This window comes from Pholis gunnellus, assembly GCF_910591455.1.
Source record: "Pholis gunnellus genome assembly, chromosome: 7".
In the NCBI taxonomy this organism is placed as follows: domain Eukaryota; kingdom Metazoa; phylum Chordata; class Actinopteri; order Perciformes; family Pholidae; genus Pholis; species Pholis gunnellus.
The window spans coordinates 11641019-11654591 of NC_136533.1; the positions used below are offsets into that span (position 1 = coordinate 11641019).

At 39.3% G+C, this 13573-nt stretch overlaps 2 protein-coding genes across 4 annotated transcripts; one reads left to right on the plus strand and one right to left on the minus strand.

Moving 5' to 3' along the window:
- Positions 1-6: 6 nt before the first annotated feature.
- Positions 7-1805, plus strand: gcnt3 (glucosaminyl (N-acetyl) transferase 3, mucin type). Its single transcript, XM_079162633.1, has one exon. The coding sequence runs from the start codon at positions 24-26 to the stop codon at positions 1287-1289; it is 1266 nt and encodes a 421-aa protein (XP_079018759.1). The 5' UTR covers positions 7-23; the 3' UTR covers positions 1290-1805.
- A 16-nt stretch (positions 1806-1821) lies between these two features.
- Positions 1822-12022, minus strand: bnip2 (BCL2 interacting protein 2; the record flags this gene model as incomplete). 3 transcript variants are annotated; one of them, XM_079162634.1, is made up of 11 exons in its annotated part: positions 11011-12022; positions 9114-9209; positions 8910-8977; positions 8329-8505; positions 6650-6832; positions 6326-6428; positions 6112-6243; positions 5888-5974; positions 5706-5804; positions 4621-4656; positions 1822-2475 (listed from the first exon to the last, which is right to left on the minus strand). In XM_079162634.1, exons 1-11 carry the CDS (start codon positions 11376-11378, stop codon positions 2418-2420), a joined length of 1407 nt encoding a protein of 468 aa, XP_079018760.1. In that variant the 5' UTR covers positions 11379-12022. The 3 variants fall into 3 exon arrangements, with proteins under 3 accessions (XP_079018760.1, XP_079018761.1, XP_079018762.1); XM_079162635.1 differs by lacking the exon at positions 4621-4656; XM_079162636.1 differs by lacking the exons at positions 1822-2475; positions 4621-4656 and having other exon boundaries at positions 5702-5804.
- Between the last annotated feature and the right edge of the window lie 1551 nt (positions 12023-13573).

Consider the following 13573-nt stretch of genomic DNA (forward strand, 5'->3'; position numbering starts at 1 on the left):
TTGTGGATACCTCAAGCAAGGACATGGCTTATGCAAGGTTGTGGAAGCGCCAGATATTGAGGACCCCCTTATTAATCGTCATCGGTACGTTACTTTCTTTTGTCCTTTGGGAAACTGCCTTAAACAGGCAGTCATCACCTGATCTCCAAATACCACAGCAGTTCTCTTCAGACCTGCCTGGCTGCTTGGCTATCATCAGTGGAGACGCAGAGGGGAGGAAAGACGACTTAAAAGGGCTTCTGGCATCCAGGAGAAGACACAATCTTTTATCCGAGGACTTTTACCGTAATGTGACAAAGGACTGTCCGTCTTACATTGAAAATAGAGGTTTTATTACAGCACCTCTCAGTGAAGAGGAAAATGATTTTCCCATTGCCTACTCCATGGTGATCCATGATAAGATTGAGATGTTTGAGCGACTTCTACGAGCTGTTTATACTCCTCAGAATATCTACTGTGTGCATGTGGACCAGAAATCCTCGAAAGAATTTCATAAGGCTGTGGAGGCAATTATTTCCTGCTTTCCTAACATTTTTATAGCCAGTAGATTAGAAAGCGTGGTATATGCCTCATGGTCTCGAGTGCAGGCAGATTTGAACTGCATGAAAGATCTGCTGAACTCGCAGGTCCAGTGGAGGTACCTGCTTAACACCTGTGGGACAGACTTCCCCATCAAAACCAATGGAGAAATGATTAAGGCAATGAAGGCCCTCAACGGGAGAAACAACATAGAGACTGAGGTAACCAATGACTATAAGAAAAACCGTTGGCTGTATCATTACAATGTAACTAATGAGGTCATCAGGACAGATGTGAAGAAAAGTCCCCCACCTATTAGCAGCCCCATGTTCCAAGGAGGCGCTTACTTTGTGGTCACCAGAGACTTTGTGAAACATGTGATGCAGGACAGAGAAGTTCAGCAACTTCTGGAGTGGGAGAGGGACACATACAGCCCTGATGAGAACTTGTGGGCCACTCTACAACGAATGCCCTCTGTTCCTGGATCAGTGCCTGCCAACAACAAGTATGATGTGTCAGGCATGCAATCCCTCGCTCGTGTGGTGAAGTGGATCAGTGTAGCAGGAGATGTGAAAAATGGAGCCCCGTACTATCCTTGCACGGGTGTTTACAGAAGAGAAGTTTGTGTGTACGGAGCTGGTGAACTCCTGTGGCTCCTGACACAATATCAACTCTTTGCAAATAAGTTTGATCCTGAGGTTGATGATATTGTTATTAGATGTATGGAGTCAGTTCTGCGTTTGAAAGCTTTAGGCCATAACCCACATTAAACAGATCAATATTCCATCATTAAGTAAAGCGTGTAATCACTTGAAATGTAAAATGTATTTTACATTTCAAAGTTTGTACTTTGGACAGGTAAATAGTATATAAAACATAGTAACTTATTCTATATTGTAAAAGATTTTCTACTGAAATGTCATTAAATATTTTGTATTCTCTTTTTATTTTGTTATCGTGTAATGGGATTATTTTATTCTGTGGCCGTTAATGTTATCAGTATATTGTTATCCATCATCTATAACATTCATTATTATATTATTGTCAAGATATTGTAACTGTTGCTTCTTTATGCTAATGTAATTATTCATATTTTAATTAAATCTGTATTTGTGGTGCCTTTTAGTGGACCATCGGTGGAAGAGATGTACAACGCAAAAGAAAAAACGTAGCTATCGCAATTTGGAGATTATTAATTGAATCCTGTCAAATGTACTTAGTGTTTTGTCACTATACAAATTACATCTATCTTGTTACAACGGCAAAACTGTTACTAAATGGAATAAACAAATACACAAACAATGATGTGGATCAATGAGTTTACTTACAGACTTACATATTTGCTTCAGATTATTGCTCTCACAATTGTTTTCCCTCCACAAATCAGGGGGAACATTCAAGTGAGGGGCAAAAAAAATCATCTTTATTTTCCCCAGGCAAGATTTTGATAGAGAACATCAGCAGTGAACATTGAAAAAGGTGCTGTCAAAACTTGTTCTATGAACTGCCAGTCAACGGGTCAGAGACCTATAATGCATTGTAAAAATCAGAGCAACCATAAAAATATATTAATTTCTCTCCGTTGTCACCTTTTGAATATAAATATATATTTAAATGTAATAAAGCAGAACATGCATCAACCACTTGTAACAGAGTGCCTTAAATGACGTGAAGATACACCAGTAACTAGGGAACACCAATAAGATAAGTATGACATAATAATTCAGCAGTAAATAAAAAATAAAGATTCAAAATGTTTCAGACAGCATGTGGAAAAACGCTGAAGAACAAAATGTAACAAGTTCCACGGTGTGACAGGCAGCAGAGTTTCAAAAAGGCACTTTCTTGAGTCACGGCAGTTGAAGCGTTCTCCTCCACATCACGCAGCGCGAGCAGGGTCACTCTGGAACAGCAGCAGCTGCGATCTCCACTTTGCCGTGCATGTCCTGGTCGATTCTGCAGACAAATTCAACAGGCATCAGACATCTGTGTGCCAGGGATGGCATGTCATCTAACAGGGATAACTGATAATCAAAGTGACGACAGGCTACCATACCGCCCATAAACACACTTTTCATATGATCGCATCCGGAAATGTGATCATTGCACTTATACCACAGGTCTTTAACAGGGTGTCCGCGACCCCTGGGGGGTCCGCGGAGGTACTGCATGGGGTCCGCGAAAGTTTTGGTTGATTAGACAATTTTTTTTTTTTCAAACATGAATCTGTCCATTATATTAATAGTTCAGTATTGTATGCAAGATAAGTTATGTTTATGCATGGCAGTGGCACTAATAGGCCATCACTCATTTTCGTTTCCACATTTATGTTTAAAATGAAAACGTCAATTTGAATAGCTTGTAAGCATGACTGTCATGCAATTGACAGACAATGTTGATATTGGCATTGGTATTAGCTGACAAGGTATGTTTCTAAATGGCAGTGCCACCCTACTCACTGTATCTTGCACATGTTTAAAATAAAAACATGAATCTATGAACCTGTGTATTATTTGAATAACTTAGTATTGAATGCACAATAAAGAGGTATGTTTATGCATGGCACTAGGCACAGTTTAATATAAAACACAATTTTATACAATAAATATAGTTGGGGGTCCCTGCTCCATCTCTCTATCAGTTTGGGGGTCCTTGGCCTGAAAAACATTGAAGACCCCTGACTTATACCATTAAAAAGGGAATTCTTTGTGTATGACAGAATATTTCTATTTTTGGACCAGACTTATGCTCTCAGCGTACACATGAATGCCGAATATTGTCCATGATTTTTCTACTGAATGCACTTTAAATATCTGGGCACAGATATTGTTTGTATTATTATGAGGTTCTTACTTCCCTTGAAACCTTGCAAGACAAATGTATACTATGAATCCATGTTAGGGCACAGACTGCTTTATCCCCAACACACACTGCAAATAGTTGTACAATAAGACAATGTGCTGTTATGCAATCTGTGCTAACTTCATATGATAGGTTCAACCTTTGTACTTCAGAAACAGCTCCATGGCAATGTGTGAGGCTTTAGTGTGGCGAAATATTAATATTTATCTTTAACTTAAGAACTCATGCACCTTATAACAGAAGTGTTACTAATTGTGGCAGCATTGCATACACAATACAGAGTCTCCTTCACAAACCAACAGTTATTCCGTTTGTAATTTACGAGCATGACACGACATATCTGCAAATGAATAACCTCACACTCACTACTCATCCGTACTGAGCAGAATATTTCTGTGTGCTTGAGCAGGTTTTGTGGCAATAACTAAACATCAGCAGGAAGTGGGTATGCAGTGAGTCATGCAGAGAGCTGTGAGAGTGGACAGGCCGAGTGTTCAGTGAGGGCGAGTTACTGAAGGGAACCATGTGATGACATAACAGTGCACCCATAAAAACCACAGTGACTAAGACCATACTTCCTGGTAGTCCCACCGCATTCAGTTGTAAAAACATGAATAAACTTACCAAACATCAACCACATCAAATTCAAAACCTGTTTTTTTTTTTTTTAAAAGACACATGCAAGTAAGTGCTACTTGATGCCCCAACTTTAATATCAGAAAGAAGCAAATAAATAATTTACCTTTCAAACTATTCTAACTTGTTATTGACATAAAATCGATAATTCAGCATCCCAGTAGAAACGGTGCCTTGGGTACAAAATGGGCTTCAAAGTACATGGTATGATTCAAAACACATGCATATATAGCTGGTATTATTTTGAGGCAATAAATAGAGAACAAAATTAACAAGAAATGACTTTGAAATGAACATCACAGAATTGGCTCAGAAAAAGGATTTAGTTGGTTAAACAATCACCAAGCCACCTATTTTTGGAAACCAATCAAACAGCTTCTCAGTCGGCTTTTTAGGGAAAACTACTGTGAGAGAGATGTGGGACATTTGGGGAGGATAATTGTTGGCTTTGGCCAGAAGGTAACGACAACTCATCCCACTACAAACCCGTGGGACAGAATGAAGTGTATTGGTGCATTTCTGAAAGCCAACGGATCATTTCGCTGTTAGTTTTGTGAAATGCAAAAGAATGCTGAGACTGACCCTGGGTGCAAGTGCATATACCTTTTACGGCTTTTCCTATTTTTTTCGTCATCAAACCTTAAGAGGGGGCAGGGAAATGGAGTTAAGGAAAGGAGAATTACACAGCCAACAGCAACCAGACATTCAAAAGAGCAAACACATTTGATTAGATAAGATAAATGTCATGTGGATAGAAGACACATCAAGGACAAATACAGCATGAGCAATTACTCAGCATGAGCTCAATAGTCATCCATATCAGCAAAGGTTAACACTTGTTGAAATGTTACAATGAACTCAGGTGCACAAGGCTGTACTATTCTCTAAATTTGTATTTTACAAAAGAAAATGTTTAGATATTTGTATTTTGTTGCATTTGGATCTCTACCTCCATCAGAATACATACAGTGTAAGTAGGACAATATTGCGTATGGGCAGAAAGTGTCCATCATTTTGGAAAATGTCTAAATCCTGTCTGGTAATTTTAGGGCTTTGAACGAAGATTAATTGTACACAATTCTAAGTGAGTCAGACTCATAATCACAGGCACAGTGGCCTCGCAGGAACAGCAGAATGTTGCTGTAGCACCACCTACAGATGAAATGTAACCACGTTCTGCAGGACCAGTCAGAGCTGATACTGCTTATGCACAAAATATTACTAGAATACCTGCTAGTTCTTGGGAACCAGTTAAAGGAAAAACATGAAGGCACATCAAAAGGAGATACATTTGTTTTACGAATTGTTTCATTCTATTTTGTGGGATTGGATGAAATCTGTGGAAAGGAAGAAATATAAAGTGATCTCTACTGATGTGGTTCTTTTTATTTACTATTTCAGGTGAGAAGCCATGTATTGCTCCACTGCACAGCTGCAAGATCTGCAGTTCATATGGAAACAGAAACAGTCTTGATCCACCCTGATCGGATATGTAAACATAAGATGTGTAAATGCTTACTCAAGCATTCATGAACACCTTTTAGAATTAAAACCAGAGCGTCAAATCACCAAATTTCTGTCATGGCCTTGGATTTATATTTATTAGCTTGCAGACACCTTCATATTTTGTATTTTGACAGGATCTTTGTCCTGAAAATTGCTGATGTGTTTGAGTGGCGCACACTTACTGTTTGATACAATCTGGTATGGACACGTACTCCATTGGAACCAGTTCAGCAAGGTCTGTCAAGCTGAACACATACTTGATTTTCTGACTAAATTTGGTGCTGTGAAAAGAAGCAAGAAATCTGAATGTTACCGGAAAAGATCTTGATTTCATTATTGCAGCCACCGTAAACATTAACGTTACCTTATGAAAGGTTTTGTGAGTGCCAGCAGGGTGCGAATGAACCAGGAGGGATGGACAATTATCAAAGACTTCAAGTTCTTCCGTAACCTGTACAAAAAGAGTGAGAGAAGCTGTCAACAATTTAATCACATATGATGATGCTGTTCCTGGGTTTGGCCTGATGCCTCTGCATTTGTAGTGAAAAAAACCTCTTTTTTTTGAGTGAGATTGCCACTCAGACTCACCTCCTATCAATCTGCTGATAACATTTTCTGAGCCAGCCAACAGTTGGCATCTTTTTCCGAGAGGTTGCCCCATTCAAATACACAATCATATAGTTCTCAGCAACCAAAAGCTCCAGCGTGCCAATGACATACCTGCAGGAAACGGGAAACCTCCATTAGCACTGGTCCTAAAATATTCACTCACAAGGCCAGAGGAAATGAAATAAACACTTACTTGAATAAATTGTCCATGATGTATTTATAATTTGGTTGATTGCTTTCAGGCATAAAGCACACAGCGAACACAATTATGGCATTCAAACCGTCTCCATAGTAGCCTGCAGTCAAAAATCAAACATGAAAAATGTATGTTTCATTATCAAAACAGTATTTGCACCGTCGAAAAAAACATTATTTTTCTTTCATATTTTGAATAAACAGACTGATCAACTCAAGTCAAACACAAATGTGATACAGCTTGTTAATCCAGGAACATAGACAAACTTGAAATTACTGTATTTATGTTTTGTGCCAAATTTCACAATGTAATGCAACTGACCTCCATGGCTGATGACCCTCTTGTAAGGTTCGATGGCCTTCATGTCCACTCTGTGCTCCTGGTCTCCGATACGGAACACCCTCCAGCGTCGACCCTCCTCCCGCTCCTCTGAGACGGAGTACTCCTGCACTGACTCCACCCCCTTCTGAAGTAGTTCTGTGGTTTTCGGCTTGGGGAGATCGTCTTAAAGGAGAGGAGGCATTATAAACCCACAGCTAGGACGCTACACCCCCTGGATGTGAGGGATGTCTGATGTTATCAAATCAGATCCAATTTGATCAAATAATATATCAAATGATTAGATCACTCAATAATTCATAATTGAACTTTTCAAACACATGCATTTGAATCAATGGACATTACATTTGTTTGCTTTAATCTTTTGTATCTGGATGGCATGCTCTCTCTTTGAATCAACACCGACAATGACTCCCTTTCACTTGAGGTCAGCATTTACAATTACCTGATACAATTTCCTGGGGGAAACCTTGCTATTGTTACCTGCATGAGAAATAAATGTGTCGAACAAACACTGCTGAAGTCCCGGAGGACTTCTGTGCATCTTTTGTAGGATGTATAGATAGCTGCATGATGTGCACAATGTTCTGCGCAACATGTAGACATCAAGTTAAATGTTAAAGTGATCATCTATCAAGCATGCCAAGTAGAATCAAATATCAGTGAATAGTGCAACCAAATCACATCAACACACTTTTATGAGTTTTTCTCTGTGAGCGGCCAATTTCTGTAATATTCCAAATCACATTGATCCGTGTTTCTCCATCTGTATGATCCAAATATACGGATTTAGAATGGAAATGACTCATCAGATGTTTATGAAATCATCTATCAAATCACAGATTTTAAATCCCAAAATATGAGATATAAGTGGTAAAATGCCAAAAGTAATGCGTCTCCAATTGAAGGCTAAATTCATTATGCTATAATGTCATCTCCTGAGCTGTACGTTATCTTGTAAAATATGATCACTAGTAAACAAACAGCACAGGTTAGCAAATGGCTAATATCTGATAACTGCAGCATTGCTGTGCAGATCGGACCACTTCTGCTTTGCCTTAAAGGCCAAGTTGCGGGATTGATCGTTTCCTCAAACGCAGGGAAATTTCAAAGAAAGCAAAAATGACATGCACAAAAAACAGTAACTGAAAATGAAGTGCATGAAACACAAAACCTCCCCATGATTTGTTCAAACAACTGAAGACAGAATATAATCTGGACAACAGGAGGTGATTGACGGATGGTTGGCAGAACAAAATGGGGGCTGTCCAAGAGACCTTACCACGAGGAAGAGAGAAACCTGTTGCAGAGGCCTGCAGCCTGTTTCCAGGCTGAGAATGGAAACAATTCTTCCATGTGAAAAAGAGGAAGGCAGTGTGGAAACACAAGAACAACAAAGCACATTAGGCAGCAGCAGTCTGCTGCCTATCCAAACCTGTACAATCAAGGAAGGTGAATACAAACAGATCCGAGACCCAGAATATAAAAGACTAGTTTGATAACGCGTTTGCTTCTGTGTTACAAACCAACAAATAAACCCAAGAAGGGAAATGTTTTCATGACTAAATTACACAACCGTGGACTTCTAATCTGAGTCCAATTTGAAAGCATCTTTGCCTCGGTATCAAAACTGTTTCGATCGCATGATATAAAGTTCTTACCTTCCCATTCAAACTCATTGCTGTTGTCTGAAGGTGTGTCTATGTCATCGAGGTCCAGCTCTGTACTTTCATCCAGCTCATCAGAGAGAAGAGAGCCTTCACTGCGGTCGAGTGTAAGACTGATGTCAGGAGCTGTGAGCTTCTTCTTTGCCTTCTTGCCGTGGTCCTTTGCATAGCCTGAGGTAGATGCCAAATCATTAGTGGTTATAATGTTTGTATGACAATTAAAAAAAGGACAGGTTCTGATTTGTCAAGATTATTATAATACGATTCTGTAGTTCATATAGAGACAATACGAGGCGTCTGAAAAATGAAGTGGTATCGTCTAATGTTATTCTTATCAGTACCAAATTCCCTCTTTGTGTTACTGTGCATCCAAAGAAAACACTTTTTTTATGCTAAAAAGACTACGTTGGAAGATAGAGGCCCCATATTAATTCCGGCTGAACAAGAATGAACAGAAATGATTCCAGTGACTAATAACTCTCTAAACATACATATAGGTGTGTGGGTTTTAACTAAGACGTAAAAAAAAAAGAAGTTGTAAATGAATGCACTTTTCACTATTCTGTTTTCCTTACCGGGGTCTATCTCTTCAGAAGTTCCTGCAAAAAGCTCGTCTTCAAGCTCCTCTTCCTCCGGTAGGGGCCTAACAACCAAACAGCAGGTGATCATGCCTTCAGAAGGATTATGTTTCATGTGACTTTCAAAAACACAACATGCGATACAAAGCTCTGAACCATGATTTATACGGGATTTACAACATTATGAGTGATTGACAATACCGTGGAAAGTCCTCATCCTGCCACTCTTCCTTCAGTTCAACTCCTTCCATTCTCAGACGAGCTTCTGTTGTGGCGACTGACTCTTGGCGCTCCAGGCTGGGAATGGAAACACAAAATGGTTACGCCATCTTTTACGTTTAATCATCTCTAATTGCTAAAAGGCCCTCTTGCACTGCAAATATACTGAGATCAAGAGCAGGGCCTACACAGATCATCCGCGACAAACCCAAACACATAACTAGTTGTCTGACGACGGCTGCTTGGGACTTGTACAATCCTCAAAGAATTATGGGACAACAAAGAACTTTTTTCTTGGGTTAATACGTCAGCAACAAAAACATAATGAGTGGATATTAATGGTGACAGTGATTAAACGCTACAATAGAATGAGTACACTTGATTAAAGCTGAACAAAAGCACTATTTCACACTCAGCAAACAAGGGTGGAGATGTGTGTATGTTCTGAATGGGATAGGCAAGGTTGAGAAAATGCAACACAACACTGGAAGAATCGTAGTAAGAGATTGTGTGCCATGTATTGTCACCATAAATAAAAAGAAAGAGCTTACTCCGCAGTTTGCATTACCAAAGATTTTAGTCACATTGCACATGATATGACATGACAGGTGGACGAGTAATCTGGAATGAAACATGGTCCATGTCAATGCTGCATTCAGGCACCGTTTTAAGTTTTAAAAGGCCATTTTTAGCTTCTGTGGTTAACCCCACCTGTCAATTACCACCTTAGCATTACATCAAGTCAATTAAAACACTGTTTATGTTCAGCTGCTTAGCTGTATGTGCTTCTTTACCGTCACAACAGTCCTCCAAGGTGAGGCGAGATATGCTTATTGCCTTTTTTTCAATAAACCAAGTACTTTAATTTGATATAGAAAGGTGCTTTGTGATGCTGTGCTCAAATTAATACATAATTCACAGTGCTGGAAAGTTGTTCGGCAGGCTCTTAAAAGAGTTCCAGCTTGCAACTGGCCTAATAAATCAGATCACTGGCTTTTTGAAAAGCTTACACGCTTATGTTAAGCGCTTAGTGTATAAACCATGAGGCTACTTACTAATGCTGATCATGGTATCTGTATCTTTGCTGTACAGAGCTGTCTTTGATGCATTAATCACATACACAACTGTATTTGAGCTCCCAGACACAAAAACATTCTGGGCATTTGGTACTCAACATTTCAAAAAGTTTAGCTGTTGGCTCATGTATAGTGCTAATCGCCACATTACATTTCAAATCCACGTGAGAGAGGTGGAAATGATACAGGAATGCGGTTCCCTGAAAACAAACCCTTGTAATCGAAGTGCAGTGGAGACCAAATGCAAGTGGATGAACATTCAGGAGTGGAAAAGATGAATGACAGTTTAAAAACTGTACTCCTAATAAAGCACTTAGTGGCGAGTTGAATTAAGCAGCACATCAGACAGGAAGAGTTGACCGAAATGTTTACTAAGAAGGTTTTTTTTCCCCATGCAACCACAGACATTGCTTACTATAACCTACAACGATTTGAGAGAATGACAGTTACACGTGTACAATATCATGTTATATCATATCTGTGCAGTATACTACATTCACAGAGCTTATATTCCTAGTTTTTGTTTAGATTGTGCCAGAGAAGTGCTGATTTAACTCAAATGAAAGTGCTAATTTCTGACATCCTTGTCTGGACAAAATAATAAAATGAGATCGTACACGTATTCCTGTTATTGTGTCCACACCCTCTAAAATGTTCAGGAAACAAACGAACATTCACAAACGCTTGAACCTAGGCATGCATCTGGCTCAGGTGCTGGTGTCTGGAAGAACAGCATTCTTTTTTTAAGTTGCCAACATGTAACGTTGAGCCAAACATAAAATAGTACATATAACGTTACAGACCTTCCAATGGGCCCAGGTGGTGAGCGTGGCTGCGGGAGGCTCACTGGGGTAGAGCTTCTTGCTCCCGGCTGTTCCTGCTCATTGTCTGGAGTTGTCCTTTCCTGTGGCGTACCTCTTGTTTGGGTCAGACTCTCTTGAAGTGCCTCTTCGCCATTTTCCACTGTAGAATCGGTGCTATTTTCTAATTCGTCTAATTCCTCCTCATCACCTTCTCCCGACACTCCAGAAGATGAGGGACTAGACGCCTGTCTGTCTCCCAGCTCCTCGTGAGTCCTCCTGGGTGTGACACAATCTGGGCTCCTATTGTTCAAATTCATATCACTAACACCCTTCAGCACCGCTTCACTCTCAATCACATCCGATGCCATGCTTTGTTTTCCTGTCGTCTTATAGTGTTGGAGCGGATCAGAGTGAAAAAGTTCGACAGGGACAAGTTAAAAACACCGGTTTGCTAGTTAACTTAAATAAGTCAGACACGCAACTTCTTTCAAATGTATCAGCTAGCGTGCTAGCTCTCGTTCGCTGTACCGCTAACCAGGAGGAGTGTTGTTGTTGACAGCTAACTTTAGCTATGCCAACTAACAGCAATCGCTTTAACCAAATAGCGTTAAATGTCACACAGGGTGCACAGATAGTCACCTTTCCTAAATGCGTCACAGTGCAGGAACTCGGGAGACCAAACAGTATGCTAGCTTTGCATAAGCAGCAGCACGCAGTGATCCTACTTATGAATTTCCTCCCTTCCTTCCTTCCTACGAGTCAGAATGTTCTCCTGTGGACGTAACGTTAGTCACGCTAGCGTATGTGCTACAGTTAGCTAACTAACTTAGCCACAGCAAAATACAAGCTAATGTTGTCCACTTAACGCCGGCGTTAATTTATAAAATCGATCCAGTTGTCAACTACGACATAACATACGGACAACCGATCCATGTTCAGTATAAAGTCAGTATCCGCTGATTTCACTAGCCGGGGTCCACCAACATCAGTTTCCGTTGTGCTGTCTAACAACGCTACCGTTAGCTACCGTTAGCTAACTAACCAGAGCGTTCTGCTGTGACGTTCCCAGATAGCGGTCGCGAGTGTGCGGTTGAGTTGCCAGTTGTGTTTTCTTGCAGGTTCTTATCCAAACTTTCTACGTTCATCAATCAAGCGCAACGCACAGACAAATCATACTAAATTAAAATATTAAAATGTCACTTCTTTTCGGTTTCTCACAAGTTGAAACGATCTGAGCAAAGTTGATAAAGTACATGTATCTCCAACTTTAAAATACATCATATAATTAGAGTTAGAGTCGTTGATATAGGTTAACGTTAGACGATATATTAGTATTAATGTTTTTGACTATTGCTCTATGGAAAATAATCAAACGTTGCTTGACCTGTAGGTGTCACTCATATACAGTCTATATGGATTCAGAATCTGTTGATCTGCTTTGTGTTCTAGACTTTGGCTTTCCTTTGGGCTTTTAGGGAAACAGTGCTTTCCATCAAATCCTAAAAGTTTTCATTTTGTATCTGTAAAAAAGTAGTATGGAACATTTTTATTGCACAATTATTAATAATGTTTTTATTTGACTTACTGTAAAGTGTAGTAGGTCTGTTAAAGTGGTAGGCTAACTAAGTACATCTACTCAAGTAAATACAAAGAATACGTTGTATTCATAGTATTCATGTAAAATGCTATTTTAAAAAAATACAATATGAAAATATTCCTGTAAAATACTATTTTACAGGAATATTTTGAATACTTTCCCTCTTTTTAGGCCTATTTATTTTAGGCACTTTACTCAACATAAGTTAAAAATTAAACCTAATATCACGTTATTAAATAAATTGCATTGTTATTGATTGAACAACCCATGAATAACAATAAGTAATATGTTATATGAAATATGTAATATGCATATATTTATGAACACTATATATATGTGTATTTCTGTTAACAAAGTTACAGTGTGTTGAAATATGGGCCAGCTCGAATACCTCTGGTGTGTAATAACCATAGACTGTATATAACGTTTGCATTGATATAGAGACATTTATAGTTTGATAAAAAAGATGAAATATCCTCTGTTTTGAATAGCACTTGAACTTATCAGGTACTTTTTTCTGTGGGCGTGGCCAGGTTTCACTTTGTTATTAGCCAATCGGTGCCTATCGTGGAAGAGTAATGTAACCTATACCGGGTTCGTAGATGGGGGCGGGACTAAGAGGGCGAGAAACACGAATACGCAACGTTAAGCGCTGGTTGCGCGTGCTGTATAATCTGTTAATTCACAGTGAATAATCAAAGTTAGGAGCCGGAAGTTCTAAATGAGCGCATATCATGTATAAAAGGCAGAGTCAGTAGTGTGTTGGGACTGTTTTCATGCAGTAATTTAAAAAAAAATGGGCGCAAGGTTTTCAAATGAGCCCCAACAAGCGCGCTAACGTTTGTGTTACCACCAGCTGAATTAATAATGTTTTTTGATTGAACAAATTGCAAATGTACAATTTCACAAACTGACAATAAGAAACAGAAATATATACACATTCAAACCAGGGTGCAACTGCAGAAG